Raw genomic sequence first — 26,960 nt, 5'->3', positions numbered from 1 at the left:
CTTTGTATCCTGAACATGTTGGACAGTAGCTGGCATAGAGTAGGAGCTTAATAAATGATTATTAGTCAACAAGATGGATAATGGGTAGATGATACACATAAATATGAGATGCACTCTCTAAATTATAAAGTCACTTTCCACTGTAATTATTGTCCTGGTCCTATAGAAGAGAGCATGCCTTACCTGGTAACAAATTGCTATTGTGTTGTTTAGTCATGTCTGACTCTTCATGATCCTGTGGACCATAGCCCATCAATCCTGTTCGTAGGGTTTTCTTGGCAAAGATACTAGAGTGGTTTGCCATTTCCTTCTCTGGTGAATTAAGGTCAAAAGAGATTAAGAGACTTGCCCAGGGTCACACAGCTAGTAAGTGTCTGAGGCTGCTTTTGAACTCAGGTCTTCCTGACCCCAGGCCCAACACTCTAACCACTAAACCACTAACTGTCTCTTGATTCCTAGAATCATGAATACATGGGTTTGATTCCTTCCTTTGAAACTTGTGTAACTTTGGGAAAGGGTTCAGCTTAGCGAAATTTCCTTTTTTCATCTGTAAAATGAGGGAGATAATATTGCCTACCTCATGTGGTTATTGCGACAATAAAGTGGAATCATGGATGCGATGCACGCTATATTTTAAAATGCTGTGTGATGTGTGCTATTGTTCACAAGAGTTGGAAGGAACCTCAGAAGCTATCTAAGCCAAACCACACACCAAAGAAATCCCCACTAAAACAAATCCAGCAAGCTATGGCCCAGCCTCTTTTGAAAACCTTCAAGGAGGGAGAAGTCTCCAAAGAGACTGGGTGGCCAGAAGAACCCTGCATCTCTAACTGGGGCAAAGATGACAGAAGGGCTCAGGGCTATTGTTTATGTAGAGTGAGAGGGAATTGTTGAGTATAATATAATTTTAATTGGAATAAAATTAAAAATGCTTGGAGGTAGTCAAAGAGGGCAATAGCTTGATGTGAATAATATGACTGGGATCTTCACTGCCATATCCAGTATAAACAGAAATAAAGATGGAGGCAGAATAGAAGGGTATACATACAATGTTCTCTTTATCCCAAAGCCAGACACTGTGAAGAAAGAAAGAAGAAAAGATATTAGTGTGTAACCTAAAGGCGCTCTCCACCCCATGGGAGAGACAGGACATACATCTGAAGAAAATACCTGAGTGCCCACACTGCGACCTAGGCAATTTGAAAGCAAATGGCAGCTAAAGCCAGAGGAAGGCCTATAGTTCTGAGGGGTGGGGAAGGCAGAGATGCATGATCATACACTAAGTAGTGACCAGTAGGACAATTTGCGAGCTTCTGAAAGGAGATGTGGCATATTTCAGAAGGGCAGGGTGAGAGACAGACCCAGAGAAAGAAGGGGGTGAGAGAGGAAAGAAGGGAAAGAGAGATAAACAGAGAGGAGAAGAGCAAGAGAGACAGAGACAGAGAGACAGAAAGAAAGAAAGACAGAGGCAGAGAGAGAAACAGAATTTAAGTAATTATTATGTGCCAGGCGAAGAGGAGATAGAAAAAGAAATATACTTGGACCCAGAAAAAAACAATATTTGTGCCTGGCTATGCTATTTTCTAACTGTAGCTTTGGGGAAAAATCGCTTATTCTTTCTGGATCATAGTTTCTTCATTTATAAAATGGGAGGAGGGGAAGGTTGTGATACATGATTCATCCACTAGACAAGATTGCTTCAAGGATCAAATGAGATAATGAAAGTTAAGTGCTTCAAAACCATAAGACAGTATAAATATGAATTGTTATTGTGATGATGATGATGACGATGATGATGATGATGACGATGATGATGTTATTGTACTCTGGAAGTAAGATGATGGGGAAGGTAGGAGAAAACAAGCCTGGAGGTAGAAGTCAGAAAATAGGCCCCCCTTGATAGAGCAAAAATGGCCCTTGATGAGAAATGGGAATGGTGAAAGGCAGCGTTCTCTCTATTTTTAAAAACTGGGTATAAATGACAGTCCTGCATTTGAAATCAGTCTACATGCATGAGGTTTACCCGTATATGAGTATAGGCCATAGATTTACAGCTGGAAAGGGCTTCAGAGGTCACCTACTTCAATCTTCTCATTTTACAGATCAGAAAACTGAAGCTCAGAGGGGCAATCAAAATTGTTCAAACGTACATTTTTACAGAGTAGCAGAGCAGGTTTTTGAACCCATCGACCTGATGAAAAATGTAGCTTTCTTTCCAATGCACTAGTCTGACTTCATTATTTGACTATTTTAATCTTGAAAGATTACTTAATTAACTATTATTGCAAATTAATAATTTGAGGCAGCTAGGTGGCTCGGTTTATAAATTGCTTGACTCAGCATCAGGAAAACCTAAGTTCAAATCTAGGAGCAAAGAATTATTTTGTGACCCTGTGGAAATCACTTCAGCACTGTCAGATATCAGTGTTGGAAAGTGATGGGAAATAAGTTTGATTCTAGAAGACTGAGTTCTGCTGTGCAGGCCTTGAAAGCTACCGGCAAACTCTTGTTGTTAGGTTCCTCAACTTGCTCTTCGGTGCTCAAGATTCAGATACCAAAGCCAGGGTAGAGGCAAATTGTACAAAGATGATAAACCAGTGAATACTTTTTTTCCTTTGTCATCTCCCAAGGCTTCAGCAGCAGCTTTACAATTTAAAATCTCCTTAAAAAACTCACTAAACTACCTCAGTTCTCCGAAGCCTTCATCCCTTGGAAGGTCTGTGGCCTTTTTCATTGACTGAGGATGCATCGAAATACCTTAAATAAGAGGCCGACCAGAGAGTAAGCGAAGTAAAGTGAGGCAAAATTAGATAATGGGCTAATAAAATGAAATTAACATTTCCAGAGTCCATTAAGCTTTTCCTGTGGGATACAGGTTGAATTCCTAAAATTTATTGGGGGTGGAGGGTGGGGTGCACTGAAGGAAGGACCAGACAGAAAATAAATTAAAGACCAATTTTCAGGCATGAGATGTTTCCTCAGGTAGTGAAGAGGTAAATTGAAAGAGAACACAAGCAAGAAACTTATGCAGAAAATAGAAAAGAAACATTTTGGGAAAACAAATTGTGCCTTTAAAAAAATTCAGAGCCTTCTCTTTTCCGTATGTCCTTTATATAAATTTAATGAATTGTTTTTTCAAACAGCGAAATTTGTATTTTTAATAAGTTTATTTTTTTTCGAGGGGGGAAGGCAGGGCAATTGGGGTTAAGTGACTTGTCCAAGGTCACACAGCTAGTAAGTATGTCAAGTCTCTGCAGCTGGATTTGAACTCAGGTCCTCCTGACTCCAGGGCCAGTGCTCTACTCACTGCACCACCTAGCTGCCCCCAAATTTGTATTTTTTAATCTATTGTAACGTCGAATGGGATTTACCATATTGCTTTCCATTACTGTTCCCCATTAGTCCTTTGTGAAAGGTATCAGCAATGCTTCTAATAATTGTCTTGTCCTAACTGCCCCATGAACAGGTGATCATGCTACAGGCAGTTATGAAGACTAAGTACACTCAAATAGAGTTAAGTCAGAGGTGGTAAGGCAAAGCAGGAAGAATACTAGTACTTGGAATCCTGCACGAACCTGAGCACATTGCCAGTAATTGTAAAGAGTTGGCACTTGAACCCCATTTGATCCACATTTTCTTCATATGTAATATAGGAAAAATACTTAACTAGGGGAAGGGTTGAGCTGATAGCCCAGCTAATGAAAAATAAATTTTCTGCTCAGGTGAGACCAACCCAAGATCAAGCTGGGGTCACAGGTTAAATGAGTATCCCACAGTTGGGTCTTCGGATAGGTCTAAAGTCAATCAATGAGCCACAAGACAATCTTTAAATGAAGAAAAAGGATAAGAGCTGGTCCTAGCAAATAAACAGAGGGTTACTTAGGTGGCAAAAAGAGAAGAAAGAAGAGGCCCGACAGAGCAGGATGCTGTTCTGAGACCCTTCTGAAGACTCCCAAATTCATTTTCATTTAGGACACTAAGAAGAACTCTTTTATATTTCCTCAACACAGCCTGAAATCTACCAAAAGGTATATTTATGAGTAAGACACCTCTTTAGAAAGCAGCTTTCTCTAAAATGCTTAAGAGGGTACCTCGGTTATTCCAGAGTCAATGTGATGTAGAACAGAGGTGTCAAATTCTGGCCAGCCCACCAGCATTGTGATTTCCATGGAATTGAGGCCCATAATACACTTCAGTGAAACTGGAACTACAACAGAATAAAATGTAACTGGGAAATATTTAACAAAATAAATAAAAATATAGGCATACCTCATTTTATTGTGCTTTGTTTTATTGTACTTCACAGATAATGCATTTTTTACAAATTGAAGGGGTGGCAACCCTGCCTTGAGCAAGTCTATCAGGGCCATTTTTCCGACAGCATGTTCTAAATTGTGTCTCTGTGTCACCTTTTGGTAATTCTTGCAATATTTCAAACTTTTTCATTATTATATCTGAATAGGAAGGATAAATTGTGAAGACTTCACAGGGTTAAAATACAGGGGTTACACTCTTCTCATATTTCTGAAATAGGGAATGTCTGAGGGAGTAGGAGAGGCTTGGGATTTGGCTTTATGGTGACTCTAGAAGGTCAGGGCCTGGAGCTGTGGGCGTGCCCTTCCCCCTCTCTCAGATGTTAGCACCAAACAGTTAGATAATGGACTACCTGTAAGCTGTTTGTTTTCTGCTCCAGAAAGGTCTCCCCCCCACCATTCTTCTCCTAGACTTTTGGATGCCACCCCCAGGCAGTTGAGCTCCGGATAGGGAAAACCTGACCGGATCAACCTTGGTCCCCTAGTCCTCTGTCTAGTTTTTGGTGCCTAGATTGTAAGCCCGCCTCCCAGGCAGTGGTGAGATAGTATAGAGGTGGGCAGGAATCTTTTCATTAAAAGTACAAATTAAGGCAGCATTCCCTTTTACCTCACCTCCTCCATTATGGAGGTGTGCCCAAATCTTGCAAGGCTTGTAAAATAAATTCACTTTGCTTCTCCTAAAGATGTCTCTCCTATTATTTGAAAATTCTGTCCCATACATATCTGTTATAGTGATTGGTGATCTTTCATGTTGCTATTGTAATTATTTTCAGGCACCACAAACCACACCCATATAAGATGGCAACTTCATTGATAAATGTTGTATGTGTTTTGATTACTCCACCAGCTGGACATTCCCCATCTCTCTCTCTCTCCTCAGACCTCCCTATCCCCTGTGATACAACAATATTTAAATTAGACCTATTAATAATCCTACAATGGCCTCCAAGTGTTCAAGTGAAAGGAAGAATCAATTGATAAAGCAAACTTTATCATTGCTTTATTTTAAGAAAGTGCCACAGCCACCCCAAACTTCAGCAGGACCCCCCTGATCAGTTAGCAGTCATCAACATGGAGGCAAGACCCTCCACCAGGAAAAAGACTATGACTCACTAAAGGCTCAGATGATGGTTAGCATTTTTTCTCAATAAAGTATTTTTAATTAAGGTAGGCACATTATATTTTTAGATATAATACTATTGCACACTTAATAGACTACATCATGATATAAACATAACTTTTATATGTACCGTGAAACCAAAAAATTCATGTGACTTTCTTTATTGTGATATTCACTTTATCATGGTGGTCTGGAACCAAATCCTCAACATCTCCAAAATATATCTATATAATAAACCATAGTTAATGTTAATATGTAGTTTTCTGAGTCAATATGTGGCCTGCCTACTTATGAGATACTTATTTATGGCTTAGTGCCCCCCGTCTCTATTTGAGTTCAATACAATTGATGTAGTAGACAAAGAAACTGCATCTACTCCAGGAAAATTTTGGTTCAAGCCCCACCCCAATACATACTGGTTGTGTGACCCAGGTAATTCATTTGACCTATCAGTGCTCTAGACCAGACTAGACTTAGAAACTTAAACTGTTTCTACTTGTGACTGCTTTTTGTGTTTCTGTAGTGTTAGTTAGCATTGTATGGCCTGAGGGCAAGCATAGAGCAAACTGTGAAAGCTTTATGTTCAGAACCAAGACTTCAATGATGTTGGGAGATGTAACACAGGCAAGCACTTCCAGAAACAACTCAAATTAATTACATGTTTGATTTTGATTTTTGGTCCTTGCATGTTCAGAAACATTTTATTGTTGTTAAATTTTTTATGACCCCATATGGGGAAGCAACCCACAGTTTAAGAAGTACTACTCTAGACAGCTCTCTAAAACTGCAAATTATAGAAACATTGCCAACTTACATCAGTAGAGAGAGTTTCCTCACCCTGTGGCCTTGAAAACACAAATCAAGTCTCATCTCTATCGATCAATAATACTTTAGTGTTATTTTCTAATGGCTCATTAAGACTTAATTTGAAAAGAAATGAGTTTTGATTGAAGAGATGGAGAAGAAGCAAAGAAAGATAGATTTTGGATCAGGGCTATTCTTGGAGAAGGTTAAGACTGGATGGGCCACCAAAGTGGAAGACTTTGGACAGCCAAAGGGCAACATTGAGCCACAAGGTACCTTAAGTGCTAGGTGAGAAGAAATGAGAGGAGACCATAGAAAAGTAATGAAAAGCACTAACCATGGTGATTTTACCCTCTCTTCCCCACCACCACCAGCATTCTAACTTCACAGACCAAAGGGAGAGCAATTCCCAATTTTTGAAAATGGGGCCCCAAAGCAATAGAAGTCATTGACCTACCAGGAGCAGGGAACCTGTGGCCTTTGAGGCCACATGGGGACCTCTAGGGCCTTTGACTGAATTGCCAAACTTGAGGACCTTAAAGGCTACATGTGGCCTCGAGGCCCCAGGTTCCCCACCCTTAGGCCCTACCCCATCAATCCTGCCCTAGAGATCTTATGTTAACAAGGCAATGAGGATATGTATGCATGGTTTTGTGTGTGTGTGTGTATGTGTGTGTGTGTGTGTGTGTGTTTGGGGATTTTTGGGGGGGGATTAGAGAAAGATGTTAGAGAACAGGATGTTTTCCTCATTTTCTGTAGTTTTGAGACAATAGTTTTTTGTTAAATAACAGATTCACCAATGGGAAAACGGATCCCTTCCTTTCCATCCTCAGGCTGAATTTCTGAAACACTTTAGGAGTCTTGCCTTCCTCTTTTATAAAGTATCCCCCCTTTTGTTTTTTGTTTTCTGCAAATCTTGCTCTGTGGAACAATGGATAGCAGCCCAGGTAGTATCTTTGGCTGTGTATGTCTGAGTGTGCTGGTAAGCAAAATGGGCTGTTAGCACTCAGTTCAACCAAGTGCCCTTGAAGAGTTTGGCTTTTGTTTCCTTTGATTAATTCAGTGTATTTCATTGAGTCTTACTAGGTGGTAAGCCCCAGGCCCAAACCCCTATTAGGTGCTAAGCCTATGTGGGTGTGAAGCTCCCAGGGTACTAAGGGGAGGTGATAACTCAAGAGCCAATCATAGGAACCTAAGTTCTGGTCATTCAGATGACGTTTGATGAGGTCTGAAACAGTATAAGAAGAGAAGACAGAGCTATTTGCACAGGGCTCTCACTCTTGGTGGCACGCTGATGCGGAGACTCTGGGCAGCTAAGAGCTCTCCAGCTTGTAAACTGGATGTTGGGAGTTTGTTAAACTCTGGTAACTATGTATTGGGATTTGAATCAGACAGGGTCTGTCTGTCGATGTTTGTACTTTGTTTGTATTTTGCTATGAAGTTCAGGGTGCTGGCTTTTTCCCCTGAACTAAGTGAGTGATATTTGTATGCTGGATTAAAATAAGCTTGTTAACCCCTTAACATTGCTTTCCTTAGTAAAGCAGATCAAAAGAACCTGGGCTTTTGCAGTGTGCTGGCAGCGTTCTTGTTGTTGAGCTTGTGTTGGTCTTTCACCCCCCACAATGGCTGCTAGCTGGATTGTTGAAACACTGAGCAATGGTATAGTTGAAAGGAAAGAGGCCAAGAGGAGACTCATTGGAAAAAAATAGAGAATGAGTCAAAAAGCTTGGGTTCCAGCTCCACTTTTGCCATTGGCCAACTGTATATCCTTGGGCAAGTAACTGAATCTTCTGACCTTCATTTTTCTCATCAAGAATTAATATCTATATCACTGTTCATTAAACTCTATTCTGGGTTGTTTAGTAACTAACATTTATTACACACCTACTATGTACAAGGCACTGTGCTAAGCACTGATGACACAAAGAAAGGCAAAAGACAGTCCCTGCTCTGGAGGAGTCCACAGTTAAAAAGAGAGAGACACCATAGAAACAACTATGCACAAACAAGTTACATACAGGAAAATTAGAAGTGATCAATAGAAAGAAGGCACTAGAGACAAGGAGAATTAGAAAATCTTCCTCCAAAAGATGAGATATTTTTCAAGCTTCATAAAAGACTTATTCAAAAACTTAAAATACAAATCACTATTTTTTTTTACTGAAAATGGACAAAGCCGTTTCTACGCTATATTTTATACTCATTTAATTATATTCCTCTCCCCCACTTAATAGTATTTCATTTTTTCCAATTACTTGTAGATAGTTTTTGACATTCACTTTTATAAGATTTTTATTTACAAATTTTTCTCCCTCCCTCCCTACCCCCCTCCCCAAGAGAGCAAGCAATCTGATATAGGCTATACATGTAAAATCATATTAAATATATTTCCACATTAGTCATGTTGTGAAAGAAGAATCAGAATAAAAGGGAAAAAATGAGAAAGAAGAAACAAAAAGAAAAAGTTGTATGCTTCAATCTGCATTCAGATTCTATAGTTCTTTCTCAGGATGTAGATAGAATTTTCTATCGTGAGTCTTTTGGAATTGTCTTGGATCATTGTATTGCTGAGAAGAGCTGAGTCTATCAGAGTTGATCATCACACAGTGTTGCTGTTACTGTGTAGAATGTTGTCCTGGTTCTGCTCTCTTCACTCAGCATCAGTTCATGTAAGTCCTTCCAGGTTTTTCTGAAATCCGCCTGCTCATCATTTCTTATAGCACAATAGTTTTCCATTACATTCATATACCACAACTTGCTCAGCCACTCCCCAATTGATGGGCATCCCCTTAATTTCCAATTCTTTGCCACCACAAAAACAGCTGCTATGAATGTTTGTACATGTGGGTCCTTTTTCCTTCTTTATGAAATCTTTGGGATACAGACCTAGTAATGATATTGCTGGACCAAAGTGTATGCACAGTTTTACAGCCCAAAGGTAAGATTTTACCTGGGCCCTGAAGAAAGCCAGGGAAAGCAAGAGACAGAGATGAGGAAGAAGAGCCTTCTAGAAATGGGGACAGCCAGTGTAAACACCCAGAATTGAGAAATGCAGTTTCTTGATGAAGGAATAGCAAGGAGGGACTAATGCACATAAAGCATTTTCTAAACTCTAAAATTAAGCTTAAAAAAAGAAAAAAAAGAGTTGTTGTTATCATGTGACAAAACATAGTAGAAAAGATAATATTTCTATTGAGGTAGTTTCTCTCTTTGCCCAGCTTGTCCTTCATTACAAATTATGTCCCTTTATAAACCACAGTGAAAAGGTCTTTAGAATGCTATTTACTCCCAGAATTCAAACTGAATGAAATGTTTGTTTTTGTTTAGCTTTTGAGAATGTCCTAATGTCCTACATCCCTTCTAATCTGAGTTCATCAGTAGTTTGTTTAAAAAGAAAAAAACTCAAATAATTCAATACTTGGCAAATGTGCTATTTTGTTGGTGTGGGTACTCCCTCCACCAACCTCAGGTCATGCAGTTTCCTCCTTAGTATCTATTCTTTGAGAGTTGCTCTCTTTCTGAAAATCCACTACCTTGTGAACAACCTAGTAATAAGCCCTTCCAAACCTAGCCAGGTTGATGCTCAAACAGAGATATACTGTGTTACTGGTCCTGAACTGAAAGCCTTCTCAGCTTGGCAGAAGACCAAATTGACCATGCTGGCCTTTTTGTTTGTCATGGACCTGTTTGGCAGACTGGTAAAGTCTTTGAACCCCTTCTCAAAAGAAATTTTTAAATGCATAAAATATATAGGATGTCAAAAGGAAACCAATTATGTAGAAAAAGAGTTATGAAAACTTTAAAATAAAATAAAATAAACCCCAGATCAAGAATCCTTAACATACTGGCCTAGCTTTTGAGACCCCAGGGATACCTCTGTATAACAGTGAGATATCAAGTGAGGAATATTAGCAAAGAAAAGATTTTTCCTCGACTACTACTATCACTGCTGCTGCTGCTGCTGCTACTACTACTACCACCGTTAATACTACCACTGCTACCTCTGCCGCCACCACAGTTGCCGCTGTTACTACCACTTTTGCTGTTGCTACTACTTCTCCTGGTGCTACTAGTACTACTAAACAATAAAAATAATAATCATATTAATAAACTTTTAGTTCTTCAATTTCTACAAATTAATATTTATATTCAATATTTTAATGTGGTTCTGTCTCATTTGAAGTTCACAGTTCAGTTCAAGTGTCTGTTCAGTACACGAGTGCTTGGGCAATTGTGATTATCCGGAGTATCCATCTAAAATGCTGGAAAAAATGAAATAGCTGGCAAAGGTTGCTGTGGCATCCACAGTATAGATTAGGGAGAACTTGCCTCATTTAATTTTGTTTCATTGCAAATTATAGCACCAGAAATGACACTACGGAAAGGATCCTGGAATTGGAGTCAGTGGACAAAGGTTGTTGTCCAGTAATTTCAGTCATGTTTGACATTTTGTGGGTTGTCTTGGCAAAGATACTAAAGTAGTTTTCCATATCCCCCTCCAGCTCATTTTCCAGATGAGAAAACTGAGGCAAACAGGATTAAGTGACTTGCCCAGGGTTATGCTGCTAGTAAGTGTCTGAGGCCAGATTCTTCCTGACTCCAGGCCTAATACTCTATCCACTGCACCATGTAGCTGCCCCCAAGAGCAGAGGACTTGGGATCAAATTTCAGATTTGCTATTTATTGCCTGTGTGACCTTGTGTAAGTTGCCTATGTCACCCTTTGGGCCTCAGTTTCCTCATCTTTACTTGTAGCTCCAGCTACATATCAAATAAAATAAATCAACCATTTATTAAGTGTGTACTTTGTGCCAGGCACTGTGCTAGGCACTAGGGATGCTATAATCATGATCCTGGGAAAGCACTGTTATACAGAACAAAGGGCACACTAGCTCTGGAATAAAATAGTCCCAGGGTCAAAACTTATCTTTTATGTTTACCTGTGTAATCCAAGGCAAGTCATTTGACTTGTCTGGGTCTCAGTTTTGTCACTGGTCCCACAAGGGGTTGGCATTAAATGACCTCAGGTGAGCCTTCCAACCCTAGATCTATGCTCCTATGATCATATTCTTTTAGTAGTTTAGACTCAATCTGTGCTTTTATCACTCTAGGAAGCTCATGAAAAAGGAACCCCCTGAATCGGTGCAGATCAGCATTAAAAGATCAACTAATTCATCCAGTTTTAGAGAACACATCTGTGTCTGAGGCCGTATTTGAACTCAGATCTCCCCGATCCCAGGCCCACAATTCTTTCCATTGCCCCACCAGTTGCCTCTAAAAAACGTGTGTCTGTCTACTCCCCCTAAGTCTCTACTCATTGTCTCTATATTCCAGACCAAAATATTCCTTTCTGATTCCCACTCCTCCCATGTGTGTTAGAATATATGTTCCTTGAAGAAGGAACTGTCTTGCTTTTTTTGCATATTTCTATCTCTGGTGCTTAAAAGATTGTTTTCTCTCTAGTAGGTGATTAAGCAAATATTTTCATGTGTTTATTTATTCAATAGCTCTTTAAAGTTTGCAAAGTATATAATTTCATTTGAGTCTTACAACAATTTTATAAGATATTTATACTACTAATATTATCCCCATTTTACACATGACTATCCTGAGGCTCAGGCAAGGTAAATGGCACACCTATCATCATACAGTGTCTGAGGCAGGATTCAAATCTGCGTCTCTGGGTTTCTCTCTTGATTCCAAGATAGAAAAGACAGTCATCCTGATTCCTTATTTTGGTCATTTCAGAACTTTCCTTTCAAGTAGGAAGAGGTTGCAGTTCCCAGTTTAATTGATCACTTGACATTGATCACTTGACAATAGATGGTGCTCATCTGGGGAGACTGGTTGCCCCTATTTTTCTATCATAACATTGATTTTCTTTAAGAGTTAATCAGAAAATAGAATTTAGCCTAGAACCACCAGCTTTATCTTATTTCGGGACATGTGTTATGCCTTTGTCCACAAGATAAAGTTTTGGGGGGATGGGAGAAGACTTAGGTTTTTCTTACTTTACCCTTAGGCTGCTAGTTAATCATGTCCTAAAACTTAAAAAAAAGAAAATGATAATATGTCATATACTGTGATGGTTTTATTCATTCTTTAGAAAACTTCAATTGAAAACATGTTGAATAGTCAATTTTATTTGTTTTAATCATATATAGATATGGAAGTACAAATTTCTGCTAGCTTAGAGGCATTTTTGATCCACAGGAAAAACAGATTGATAAAAACTGATAAATGGAAGTATGTACAGAATGATTTTACACACACACACACGTATGTATGTATGTGTGTGTGTATATATATATGTATATATATATATACACACACACACACACACGCATATATATATATATACGTATATATGCGTGTGTGTGATGGTAGCCCACTCTAGGGCAGGAGTGGAGGGTGTGGGCAAGGGAAGAAGCAAAAGGAAAAAAAGTTATGTGACAACTTTAGTATGTGTTTGAAAGCAGTAGCAAGTTGTACATAATAGATTTACAGTTTCATGTGCAATCATCTTTTTTCTTTTATGCCATTGTGCTTGTTTTATTTCTTAAGTTCAGAATAAAATTTTTAAAAACAGATTGATTATATGAGAGTATTTTCCTCCATATGTGTGTTTCTTTTCAGGATACAAGGATTTCATATAATTCATTTACATTCCTTAAGATCTGTTTAACTTTGTAGTAAGAGAGAGCAAGTTTCTTCTAGCAATTGTATTTTATGAGAACATTGTTAGTATGGTGTCAGGAATAGAGAGCTAGGCTTAGAGGCAGGAAGACTTGGACCCAGGTCCTGACTCAGACACCGGTGAATTCTCTAAGTCTAGGGAGTCCTTTGATCTCTTAGCGCTGATCTGCACTGGTTCAGGAGGTTCCTTATCATGAACTTCCTATCCTGATAAAAATCACAGATTGAGTCTAAAATACTAAAAGAATATTAACATAGAAGAATAGATCTAGAACTTAGGCCAGCTGGACAAGTCACTTAACCTATTTCCCTTTGTTTCCTAAATTGCAAAACAGGATAACAACAGCACCTAACTCGCAGGGTTGTTGTGAGGATAAAATGAGGTATTTGTAAAAAGCCCTCAGTACAGGAGCTGGCACATAGTAGGTGCTATATGTAACTGTTTATTCTCTTTCCAGTAACAGTGGAAGTGTTAATTTGACTATGTTTCCAAAACTAGAGAACAGGGGGGTAGGAGAAGAGAAAAGGCATGCATGTTGTAGCAAGGCAGCTGCTAAGATGACCAAGTTGTAAAAACAAACATGGCTGTGTCTACCAAGATACAGACACAGAAACACCTATTATTATTGTTGGTGTGGCTTGTTATGGTGCTGAGGATGTTCAGTCCCTTTGTACCTTCCCTTTTACTTCCTCTGCCAGCGTGGCACCCTGATACCCTATCCATCATGAACAAATAAGATAACATTTGTAAAGCACTTAGCATAGTACCTGGCACATACATAGTATATAAAAGCCTATTCCCTTCTTTCCTTCCCTTGCCTTCTCCTCCCAACCTGCCCGACCTGAATATTCTTTCCCTTCAGGAAGCTATACTTTTCCGGTGTGAATGATATGTAAAAAAGAGGGAAACGGGCAGCTCTTCCCGGAGCAAGGTGCCACTCTGGACCAGATGCTTTCCTGGAAAATGTAGGGGGGAGCCTGGTGAAGAGATGTTGATCCTCTAGACTGGCGAGACCACTTTCTTTCAATCGGCTACAAGGTTCAGACTTCTCTGGGCCATGTAGCATCATTGATAGAGAATAAGACTTGAAGTCAGGAAGACCTAGGTTCAACTCTTACATCCAATCCTCACTGTGTCACTTTAGTGAACTTGCTTAAACCTTCTGAGCCTCAGTTTACTTATCTGTAAATTGGAAACAGCAGTGCTTGTACCACATACCTCACAGAGGTACTATAAGCATCAAAGGAGATATTATAAAGTGCTTTGCAAACTTTAAAGCACTATATAAATGTCCATGTTCTGTGTGACTATCACTGTGCCAGGCACAGTCAGGGTAGGGATAGAGAGACACAAAAGTAATAGTAAACATGTGCCCTGTCCTCCAGGAAGTTATTCTCTAGTAACAGAGACACAACTGAAACATATGACTCTACTTTCCATCTGCAGCTCTGCTTGGTCTGAACTCCATGGAATAAGATGTCTCTGTGCTGGGCACCCCTGGTTTCTCCCTCTGTCCCTGCTTTCCAGCTTCCTTTTATGTGTTGCCTTCCCCCATTAGATTATAAGCTCCTTGAGGGCAGGGACTGTCTTTTTCTTATTTGTATTCCCATTACTTCTCATGGTACCTGGGACACTCAATAAGCATTTACTTAATTGAATTGACATAAAACTAGAGAACCACTCAAGATGGCTCATAGTCAAACTCTTAAGGGTTAGTGGTACAAATTTCCAAAGCCACAGCAGCTCAGAAAAAGGAAAAATCAATATGGATGCCAGTAGTTAGTAGAGTGATATCATCAATGTCTGGCTTCCTGACTGAACTTCATGAATTGTGAATTTTGAAATATCAAATATAACCTTGTTTACATAAAAGGATTTCCATAATCCGATCCCAACCTTCCTTTATGATCTTATTTCCTATATTATTATTCCCCTTCATGAAGTCTGTGCTCCAGTCAAACAGGACTTATTGCTGTTTGGACAATTTTGTGGTTGTTGAGTCATTTCAGTCATGTGGGACTTTCCATGACCCCAATTTGGGGTTTTCTTGGCAAAGAAACTGGAGTGGTTTGTCATTTCTTTCTCTAGCTCATTTAACAGATGAGAAAATGAGGCAAACAGGGTTAAGTGACTTGCCCAGGGTCACACAGCTAGTAAGTGTCTGAGGGTAAATTTGAACTCAGGTTCTCCTGACTCCAGGGCCAGTGCTCTATCCACTTTGCCACTAAGCTGTCCTGTTTAGACAATAAGCATTCATTCTCTGGAGAATCTTAACAGTCACAATGACTCCAGGGCTGATTTGCTCAGCTGTCAATTGAAAGGATTAAACTAAATAATCTATAAAGACCTTCTGTTTTTAAACTCAATGAAGTCCTTTGACATCTAGATCCCTCAATTTTCCCTGTCACTTTGATACTGCCATTCTCTGTGCTAGAACATTCTTCTCTCCATCATTTAAGGCTTGCTTAAAGGATACTCTCAGACAGCTACATAGAACAGTGGATAAATCTCAGGACTAAGAACCAGAAAGACTTCTCTGAATCCTGCTTCAGACTCTTCTCAGTTGTGTTATCTAGTGCAAATTGCTTAACCTCCATCAGTATCATTTCTTTCACATTTAAAATGGGAAAAATAATAATTTTGTCCTAACAAGGTAGTGGTGGGTAGCAAGTAAGATAACACATGTAAAACACTTTACAAATCTTAAAGTGTGATACACATCAATCAACAAATATTTATTAAGCCCCTGTTATGTGCCAGGTATGTCCTAGGCACCAGGAGAAAAAGTACAAAGAATGAAACAATACCTATGTACACGGGGCTTACACATTAGTTATCATTGAAGAATAATTATAACAATGACAATAAAAATAATAAAGCCTTGTCTGATCTATCAAGCCAAAAGTGATTTCTCCTTCCTCTGCCATTACTTAGGACTTTATACCTACAGAGCACCTTTACTATTCTATTTTTGTATTATGTTTATTTGTGTAAATGTTTGATATCTCCTGCTAGACTGTAAGTTCACTGACTTATTTATTTTCAAGGCCTCATAGTGCTTACCACAGTATGGTATACAAAGTCATCAATCAATATTTTTTTGAAAGAATGAATGCATAGGACTTGGGGATAATCTGCCAGTTGTAGATAAAACTTCACTTTTTCAGGTTTAGAAAATACTTTCATCATAACAGCTGGGGGGGAGATTTATTATGTTTTTTTAATTTTATTATGATTCATCATTTTACATATTTTCCCAAAATGTTTTCATCACAATAAACCTGTGAAGGTGCTCTTATAAATTATATATGTGTGTACATATGTTTATACATATTTATTTAAATTTACATATGTATATTTCTATATAAATTTTTACAGATGAGAAAACAGAGGGGCGAAGGTCCTGTTTTTACATTGGCAATTTATTCAGCATCACATAGGTAATGAATGTGAGAACCGGGATTTGACTTCAGGTCTCCTGACTCCAATTCAAGTGCCTTTCCTTTACTATATCTTGCCTTTGTCCCCTTCCATCAATAGATACAGAGATGTAAAATGTGCAGTATTTACAACATGCAATATAGCAACTCATTCTAAGTACAGTCTCTCCTGATCATCAGGCTGCCATTACCAGCCCTCTCCACTACAATATTGTGTTTATTTTGCATATGTATTTGTTTATCCCATATAAATTTTAAGCTTCATTTCTTTCATTGCAGCCTGAGAGTCTAGCACAGTGATTGGTAAAAGGTAGACTCTTAATACATTTTTGATGATAAATTTATTGATTATAGATGTCTTCTCTTTTCAGCACCTGACTTCTTTCAAGAATTTGTTAAGCCTTACTTGGAGCAAGCAAGACAGATTTGGCAGTGGCTTGTTGCGGCTGCTGCCATTGGTGGGGTGCTTGCTGCAATCATCATAGGGCTTGCCAGCTTTTTGTGCCAAAAGAAGAGAAAGAGGTTCTCAGAAGAAGAACAACCCCTGCTCATTGAGAAAGAAGACTACCTTAGTGGGTCTTATCAGACTAACTTATAGAAGCCTCTGGGGAGGAGATAGTGACATAAAGGTTTGTTCCTAAGTTACTAAGTCAAGGACAAAGTGTTACATGGTTATAGAATGTTATGACCTTGACAAATCATCTTGGTTGTCTAGGGACATGCTCAGCATGAGAATGTAGGATGCAATATGGTACCACATCTGTTTGAAAACATTAAAGCCTGCAAACATATTTTCATGGTTTTCCTTGGAAGATTCCTGGGAGCCAAATATTCTTAAGGAAAGCTTGCTAGTCTGTACTGTGTAACTACTTGGTATAGCCATATTAAAGACTCCCATGAAGCCATTATGATTTTGTTTTCATTTTTCCCCTAAGCTGCTACCTTAATGGCAGATTTGATTCCCAATGACAGCTTCCAATTGCACAGTGCTATAAATGTGACAAAGAACCTTTCTCATAATACCCATGTGAGATAAATCCAGTCAAAAGGATGCTAAGGCTGGAAGCCTTATATATGGGAAATGAAAATACTTTCATAATTTCATTGATTATAGATGTCACTTTTGGCATCACAGCCTCTGAGTTAAAACTCATCTCTGTCACTTACTAGCTATGTGACCTTGGACAACTCATCGAATCTCTGAGCAAACTGTATTCTCATCTATAATGTGAAGGGGTTGTCATAGACAACATTTATGGTCTCTTCCATTTCTCTCTCTCTCTCTTTCTTTCTCTCTCTCTCTCTCTCTCTCTCTCTCTCTCTCTCTCTCTCTGTCTCTCTCTCTCTCACACACACACACACACACACACATACACATGTATATATGTGCACATACATATACGTATACATATATATGATTCTGGGATCCAATTTATATACCAAAGGTCATGTGGCTTGTAAGGAGAAGAGCTAGGACTTAGATCTCAATCTTCTGATTCAAAGACCAGTATCTCTTTCTATTACACCGTGGAGACCATTGCTACCTTTTATTCCCTTAAGATTTTTAACTTTAATATAATAGTAACAAATCAAGTATTGTTGAAATTCTTAAAGGGAATTTTTAAATTAGAAAATGTCATATAGCTGAATCTCTGGATTTTCCAGTTAGAAGGGACCTCAGTGGTCATCTAGTCCAACCCACACCTGAAAAAGAATCGAAACTACAACATAAATGACAAATGGTCTCCAAGCCTTTGCTTGAAAACCCCCTATCTTCAGGGACAGGGAGCCTACTACCTTTGAAGACAGTCTATTCCACTTTGAGATCACTCAAAATGTTATGAAAATCTTCCTCACAGCAAGCTTAAGTTATCTCCTTCATAACTTCTTTCCATGGTTCTTAGTTCTACAGTCTGGGACTCATCTAATTGTTCTTCCAAATGATGGCCCCTAAAAAAAGGTAACATCTTCCCCCTGAGTCTTTTTTTTTCTTGTGCTAAGCATCCTCTGTTCCTCCAAACAATTATCAGGTATTTCATAGAATTAGTAGATTGCCTTAGTTGATTTACTCAACCAACCATACCCTTAGCCCTAGAATCCTGTAGCTAAAAGTGTTCCTCATGGTCATCTAGTTTACTTAAGCACAAATCCCTCTCTCGTGTCCTTGGAGTATTAGAACATTTCATAAACATGTTATATTTTGAGCCCAAAAGGGTATTAAAAGCCATTTAGCCCAGCCCTTTCCTTTCACAGATTAGGAATCAGAAGCCCAGAAATGTTAAACAACTTAAGGCTATACAGCTGGTGGGAGAACTGAGATCTGAACCTAGGGTTATCACTAAGTTTGTAACAAGAATAAGCAATTATTAGCATTTCAAGAATACAACATCCCCAGTATAAGACTATATTAATGAGCAAAGCTCTCTGTTTTTCCTGAAAATAGCTTATTAGATGGAATCTGGACTTCTGAATGTATCATTTGTAGCTACAGCTTAAATCACTGTTAGACAGTGTGAGAGATGTAAAATCGGTCTTCCTGACTCAGAGATTATGATTTATCAAGACAATTTTCAGTCTGACCAATTCACAACATGGAATGTTTATGTTTTTCTAGGGCCACAGTCTACCTCCTTGGGTAATAGCAACATCTACAGTGAAATTACTACCATACTGCTTTCCTGACTCCTACAGGAAAACACAGAAATCAGGTGGTTGCCAGTATAAGATACCTGGCGTGAAACTCCAATCAGCATTGCATTCTGTGACTTTCCCATGTAAGGGGTTTTCTGTGAATGGCTTCATTTCTGGTCCTACTATTTCCATACTGCTATCCTTATCAAGCAAAGTTCATCATACAGGGGAAATGAACAGCTGTCACTCTTTTTGTTCCTCTTTCCGGCCTTTGTCTAAAGAGTATTTTTGGTACCCATCCTCTTCAACCAGTCAAATATATAATTCACCATCTGTGAGAACAAATGAGTGACAAGTATGAGACATTTCAGCCAATGCCTTCAGCAGGCTGACAACTGGCATTGATGGGGCAGAAGCATATTTTTTATCATTGCCTTTTTGTTTTGTTTTGTTTTGTTTTACTTGATGTTGATTGGTAGAAATGGCTTCCTTTGTAATCACAAAAAAAGGCCTCATTTTGGCCACCCATTGTGAGTTTTCTGGGTTACTTTCTAAGTCTTTCACTAGATTTTGATTGGTCTGCATCTGCAATTGGCTTTAAAAAACAAACCAACAAAGGAGGCAGACAAAGACCATGGAAAGATAACTTGATATAGAATCAAATGACCCGGGCTCATATATTGGCTTTTGCCAGCATTGGGATACTAACTTCCCTTCTCTGGACTTCGGTTCCTTCAGCTGAAAATTAAAGAGTTGGACCGGATGACTTCTAAAGTTCGCTTCTTGTTCTAAATCTATGATTCCCTCTACAGGTGAAGATTTATGTGTGTATTCACAGATATGTATATGTGCATATATACACACTTATAAATATGTGTGTGCATGTATTCTGAAACGTGGAGCAAAGCAGATAGATGATGAGAGTCCATATGGAAAGGTCATGAGTCTAGGAACATCCAGGAAACACTTTGATATTCTATACTAAACTGAAGCTCTTAAGGGAAATGAAATCCCTAACTTTCATTTTCACACTGGAAGGCAAATAATATGGCTATCTCTAAATCTTCTAATTGCAGTTTAGACCTTTCCTTTTCAATTGTTTCATAAAGATATCTACCAGCCTTATCCTCCCTATTGGACCTTGACAAAGTGCTTTGTATATACAGCAAAACTCCAAAGGACCTATGGTCTCATCAGTGCAGATATTCTCTCCACTGGTGTTTATTGCCACCCAATCATGCCTGTCCATATATATGAATTTCTATCTATATTCAGTATATTGGGGGGAGGGAGGAAGAGGGATGTTCCTTGAATTCCCTTGACACTGCAAAGATTCCAGCGAAACCTCATCCATCTCTAGTCCTTGATACTTGATACCAAGCTTTAAAAAAATCATGTTTTTATGACACACTTTACCTTAATTATCCTAAGTAAATCTTTATTTGTAATGTGTTGCAGCCTTATTTCTCCCACTTCTTCATTTCCCTTTTGGTGATATTAAATTTAATTCTTCAGAAACTCTGGTTGCCCCAGGATACACTGAGAGTTAATGGTTGGGAGAAGATGCCAGGCCAACTCTGGGAATCATACTATTTCACTGTGCCTTGACAGCTTTTACTTCCCTTTTTAAATTCCCATGCCATTTTTCTTCCACTATTTAGTTTTCTGTTTATTAGGCTATTGCTGGATCAAGCCTCCAGATGACACTTTGCAGAAAGGATATTCCAACTCCATTCTATTGCTGCCAAAGAGAGCTAAAAAGTGGCATTTGAGTGGCATGCAAAAGTGTTATTTTAAGAAATGTAGAAAGAATGTAGGAAACCATATTTTTTAAGGAGATGACTTCCTACTTTTGTCTCCTCGATGTTTATAAGGAGATCCTGGGATGTGGCCAAATAGTTACAGCATATGTTGCTAATCCAATGAAATGAACTACAGGAACAATACATCTCCCCAAATTCATTAAGAATAAAGACTTCTTGAAATTAATGTTGCTCTCTCTTGCCTTTTAATCTCCTCCCACTCAACTCTTCCATAAAATTAAAGACTATAAATGCATCAGGGCCTGATCACAGACTTCATAATTTAATCCTGGGTCCAAAAAGCTAGGTATAATATTATTTGACTTCTTATTTGTAACATGCTTAAGACAACTCCAACTGCCTGGGAAAGGTTGTTGTGACTTCATCTCCTACCCACTTTTGGTGGCTTTTAGTATCATTTCAAATCTTATCAAGTCCCTTTTTTTCTAAATATCTTTGTAACCAAGTATCAAGACTTCTTGCTGTGAACTCTCTAATTCCCTGGTGATGGATCCTTTAAATCCTGACTTTGACTGGAAGCAGAGACAATGAATTCCTTGTCAAAGTAAGTTTCAAGACTGACCCACTCCTAAGATCTGAATCTTGTTTATCAGCTCCTGACTTAATCTTCTAACCTCAATTAGAGCATTGACTCCCTCACTTCATTTCAAACCCCAGATCCCTAAGTCAAGTGTGCATCTCTGGACTAGACTTCTGAACTGGTAGTCACAAGAATTTCACAGAAGAGTTCATCCTGTTGTTGACGCCCTTCAACTGGGAAATTATCATTCCTCATGATTATTGGTGTTTTTTGTTTCTTCATCTTTCTGGATCATTTCTATTTCCTCCCTAATCAGTTGCTCCTTAGATCCCTACAAACTGGCTTCAATTTCATCTTTGCAGTCTTATTTGCTCCCTTTAAATATTGCCTTTATATACATGATTCCCAAATCTATCCTTCTAGACATGTCCATTCCTCCAAGTCACAAAAAACTGTAATTTTCAAATGCCTGTTTATCTACACAGTATTTAGCACAGTGCCTGGAACATAATAAGCTCTTAATAAATGTTTGTTGATTAATTGATTTGTACCTGTATTTCAGAACTCCTAACATCTAATTGAAAATCTGGCTATCAGAAATACCATTGCACTTGACTTTGCCATCTGGAACCTAGCAGAACAAGACTAATCTCTCTTTCACTTGAAAGCTCTTCAAATATTTGAAGATAAACATTAGCATGCCCTACTATATATTCTATTCTTGGCATCATTACTAGTGCCTTCAAAGTTATTGGAAAATATTTGCATATTATAACACTTTCTTAAAATGACTTAGTAAGGACCTAAAATTGGACCAAAATGAACAATTTAAAAGAAAAACAAAGAGAATTAGTTATAAAGTTCTCCTTCTGGCTGTGGGCTTGACTTTCTGGGCTACAAAATCATGTATTTTTGAGTGCTGATATCTTAAAACATCTCTAAGTGCTTGGGGCAACACAATGAAAATAAATCATGTTCATGAGTATTGGGCAATTTCCTTTTTCACTATTTTCTGCTTTGTTGTAAAGAAGAGTTGGGGCGAAGAGGAAAAACTAATTGAGAACAAATTAGAGGAAAATTTTGTTGTTCAGTTGTTTTGCTCATGTCCAAATCTTCATGACCACGTCTGGAGTTTTCTTGGCAAAGATACTGGAGTCATTATGAATTTCTTTCTCTAACTCATTTTACAAATAAGGAAACTGAGGTGAACAGGGTTAAATCATTTGCCAAGTGTCACACAGCTAGTGACTGTCTGAAGCCAGATTTGGACTTACAAGATGAGTCTTCTTGATTACAGGGCTGGCACTCTATCCACTGTGCCACCTAGCTTTCCCCAAGAGGAAAATATATAACTAATAATAATAACCATGAAAATGAATGGAACAAATTCATCCTTGGAAATGTGAAAGAATAGCAGAATGCAGAATCCAATAATATGTTTTTACGTGAGAAAAAGCTTGAAACATAAAGATTCACAAAGATGATCATAACTGTGAATATGAATGGGATGAACTCAACCATAAAATGGAAGCAAATAGCAGAGCAGATTGAAAACTAGAATCCTACAATGTATGTTTACAAGAAACACACTAGAAACAGAGAGAGACAGATAAATTAAAGGTAAAGATCTTGAGGAGAGTCTATCATGTTTCAGCTGAAGTAAAAAAAAAAACAAGGATAGGAATCATTATCTCAGACAAAGCAAAAGCAAAAATGTATCTAATTAAAAGAGAAAAGCTAGGAAACCAATTTTTGCTAAAAGGTACCATAGACAAGGAAGTACTAAACATGTATGCACCAAATGGCATAGCATCCAAATTCATAAAGGAAAAGTTAAATGAGTTACAGGAGGAAATAGAAAAACCATACAAGTGCAGGATTTCAACTTACCTCTTTCAGAATTAGATAAATCTAACCACAGGATAAATAAGAAAGAAGTTAAGGAAATACATAGAATTTTAGAAAAGTTAGATATGATAGACCTCTGGAGAATATTGAATGGGAACAGAAAGGAGTATGCCTTTTTCTTAGCAATATGTGGCACCTACCCAAAGATTGACTATGTATTAGAACATAAACCAAATGTAGAAAAACAGAAATGGAAAATGCATCCTTTTCAGTTCATTATGCAATAAAAATTATATTTTACAAAGAACCATGGAAAGATAGATTAAAAATTAATTAAAAGCTAAATAATTTAATCCTAAAGAATGAGTGTATCAAAGAACAAATCATAGAAACAATAATTTCACTAAAGGCAATGCAGCAATGAGACAACAAATTTATGGGATACAGCCAAAACAGTACTTAGGTGGAAAAATAGATCTCTAAATGCTTACATTAATAAAATAGAGAAGGCACAGATCAATGAATTGGGAATACAGCTAAGAAAAAAAAAACTAGAAAAAGAATAAATTAAAAATCCTCAGTTAAACACCAAATTGGAAATCCTGAAAATAAAAGGAGAGATAATAAAATTGAAAGTAAGAAAACCATTAAACTAATTAATCATACTAGGAGCTTGTTTTATATATTTTTAAATAAAGTATGTAAACCATTGGTTAATCTGATTTAAAAAAGAAACAAGAAAACCAAATTACTGGTATCCAAAATTAAGAGGGTGAATTCACCATCAAAGAAGATGAAATTAAAGTATATATTAGGAACTATTTTCACCAATTACATACCATTAATTCTAAAAATCTTAAGTGAAATTGATGAATATTTACAAAAAATAGAAATTACCCAGATTAACAGAAGAAATAGAATACTTAAATAACCCTATTTTAGAAAACAAAATTGAATAGGCCATCAATGAACTTCCTAAGCAAAAGTCCACAGTACCAAATGGATTCACAAGTGAATTCTACCAAACATTTAAAGAACAATTAATTCTTACACTGTATAAACTATTTGAAAAATAGGCGAAGAAGGAGTCCTTCCAAATTACTTTTACAATACAAATATGGTACTGTTACCTAAACCAGGAAGAGCATAAAAAGAAAGAAAAGTGTAGATCAGTTTCCTTATTGAATATTGATCAAAAAAAATAAATAAAATAGTAGTAAGAAGATTACAGCAACATAGCACACACACACACACACACACACACACACACACACACAAAGCCCTGTGACTGTAACAACAATGTTACTTGCAGCTACTGTGGCTGTGTGAGGCCAACAACGAAATCAACAACACCAGCACACAGGAGGGCTGCTAGCACAGGTTCTTTGATCTGCTTTTCTAAGGAAAGCAACTTAAAAACGTTAACAATCTTACTTTAATTAAACATACATATATCATCCACTTAGTTCAGGGGGAAAAGCCAGCACCCTGAACTTCAGAGCAAATACAAACAGAAATTGCAAACAGAGAAAACATAAACAGAGAAAATAACCGATATCAACAGATAAGCTTTAAGCTGTCTGAACAAAGCTATAAATATATATTCACCAGAGGGAGAAGCACCAACATCTGGGTTTTTCAAACCTAAGAGAGATTCCTTAATGGCTATCCAGAGTCTCCACACCAACACTTTTCCAATGAGTGAGCCCCATACAAAATACTAACCTCAGAGCATATGCAACCTCTTTCAGGGTCGGAGCAACTTGCACCTTTCAAGGGCTTCACATGTCTTGAACGTTTCACACCTCTCCTGACCTAATTAGCAAAAGGGCATGGGCCTTTCTACAAACAAAGGCAATACTCAATCAAAGTTCCCTTGCCTTAGTGCTAAGAAGCACTCCAAAAGAAAAGACAACAAAAAGTCCCACTTTGTTTGCCCTTACAATGACCAGGTGGGATTTATTCCAAGAATGCAAGGCTAGTTTAATATTAGGAAAAGTAGCAGCATAATTGATCATATCAAAAAACAAAACCAGCAGAAATCATATGATTATCTCTATAGATGGAGAAAAATGTTTTGACAAAATACTACTCCTATTCCTATCTAAAACACTGGTGGGCATAAGAATAAGTGGACCTTTCCTTAAAATAGCAAGTAGTATCTATATAAAACAATCAGCCAGCATTATTTGTAATGGGGATAAGCTGAAAGCCTTCTCAGGAAGATGAAGAGTGAAGCAAGGATACCCATTATTACCACTATTATTCAATATTGTACTAGACATGCTAGCTATAGCAATAAGAGAACAAAAAGAAAAAGAAATTGAAGGATTTAGAATAGTCAGTAAGGAAACAAAACTACCACTCTTGGCAGATAGTAAGATGGAATACTTTAAGAATCCTAAAGAATCAACTAAAAATTAATTGAAATAGTTGTATTTTAAAAGAGTAATCAAACAATCTGGTACCAAGAAATAGAGTGGCAGTTGTTTTAGTTGTTTAGTTGTGTTGGAGACAAAACCATGACTGGAACATATGATGGCATTAATTTCCCCATCCTCTAATAGCTTAATCACACACCCTGTTGGGTCACTTCACAAAATGTAAAAACAAAGAGAATTGGGGCCATTAATTGGTACATAAGGTTCCCCACAAGCCACATATTGACAGTTTTAACATGTAATGTTATCTATATTTTATTGGTGTTTTTTGTTCTGTTTTGCTTTTTGTCAAAGATTTTCTAACTATACTCACACTCACACTTGGAGTGTTGCAGCAAGCTGGGTATTTGACAACTCTGGTATCAAAGACCTCACATTGGAGACAACTGCTTTAGAATACTTTTTTCCTGTTATCACCACTCCCTCCATTCCTCAATTTACTACACTGTTTCAAGGGAGAATCAGGGCTATTTGTCTTTATTTCCTGATCTACCTCCTCTTCCACCTTCTCTCCCTCTGCCACCTCCATTAGATTTTAATCTCCTTGATAGGATGGCCAGTGTTATATTCTTTTCTCTCCCACCTCCCCAGTCTAGCACATAATGGGAGTTTAATAAGTGTCTGGCAGTACTAGAACAGCATAAACAACAATGAATTTGGACTTGGGGAACTGGATAACATCCTAACTTTAGCACTTTCTAGCTATGTGATCTTAAACTCCTTTAACTTTCATTTCCCTCATCCATAAAATGAGGCCTAATGATTCCTAATACCCTTTCCTTCTCTAAATCCTATGACTTATGATCCTGTTAATTGAATTCTGTCCATATGCTGCCCTCTGGCAAGGAATTTATCATAACCCTAGTTTGAGTACAAAATCTAAAAATGCTACAACAGGAGAACAATCTTTCCTCTTGGATTTAAGAGGGCATACTGTTATTATTCTCAAGTTAATGTGGAAAATCAAGCATACAGTAATTTAGAATTTGAATTGGGTGTGAATTAGACAATTTCAGAATATAAGGAAGTTCCAATCACCAGCATGTACATTTTCTCCAATTATTTATAGAGAATGTCCTGCCACACTCTGACATGACTTATGAAAGAGCAACTCAAAGACAGGCTTTTCTACTTCACATGATGGAAGTGTGCTTAATCCCTTTTGTTCTCCTTCCCCAAATGTAAGCTACTTGAAAGCAGGGAATTGTTTTACTTTGTCTTTGCATCTCTCTCCCACCTCCACCTCCAAGCAGAGTGCTAAATAAATACCTGCTGGAATGTATTTTATTGGATTAGAGACATCTGTCAATCAGTCACTCAATAA

At 37.8% G+C, this 26,960-nt stretch overlaps 1 protein-coding gene across 1 annotated transcript in view; it reads left to right on the top strand.

The window, feature by feature from the left end:
• The window catches only part of TYR (tyrosinase), a 168,594-nt gene extending 151,623 nt beyond the window's left edge, over nucleotides 1-16,971 (top strand). Inside the window, exon 5 of the mRNA XM_036745994.1 lies at nucleotides 16,745-16,971. Within this exon, the coding sequence (XP_036601889.1) occupies nucleotides 16,745-16,971 (227 nt within the window). The remainder of the gene's footprint in view (nucleotides 1-16,744) is intronic.
• The last annotated feature ends 9,989 nt before the right edge of the window (nucleotides 16,972-26,960 follow it).

Source organism: Trichosurus vulpecula, chromosome 2 (genome assembly GCF_011100635.1).
Source record: "Trichosurus vulpecula isolate mTriVul1 chromosome 2, mTriVul1.pri, whole genome shotgun sequence".
NCBI lineage: Eukaryota > Metazoa > Chordata > Mammalia > Diprotodontia > Phalangeridae > Trichosurus > Trichosurus vulpecula.
This window is presented reverse-complemented; position numbering and strand designations above follow the sequence as displayed.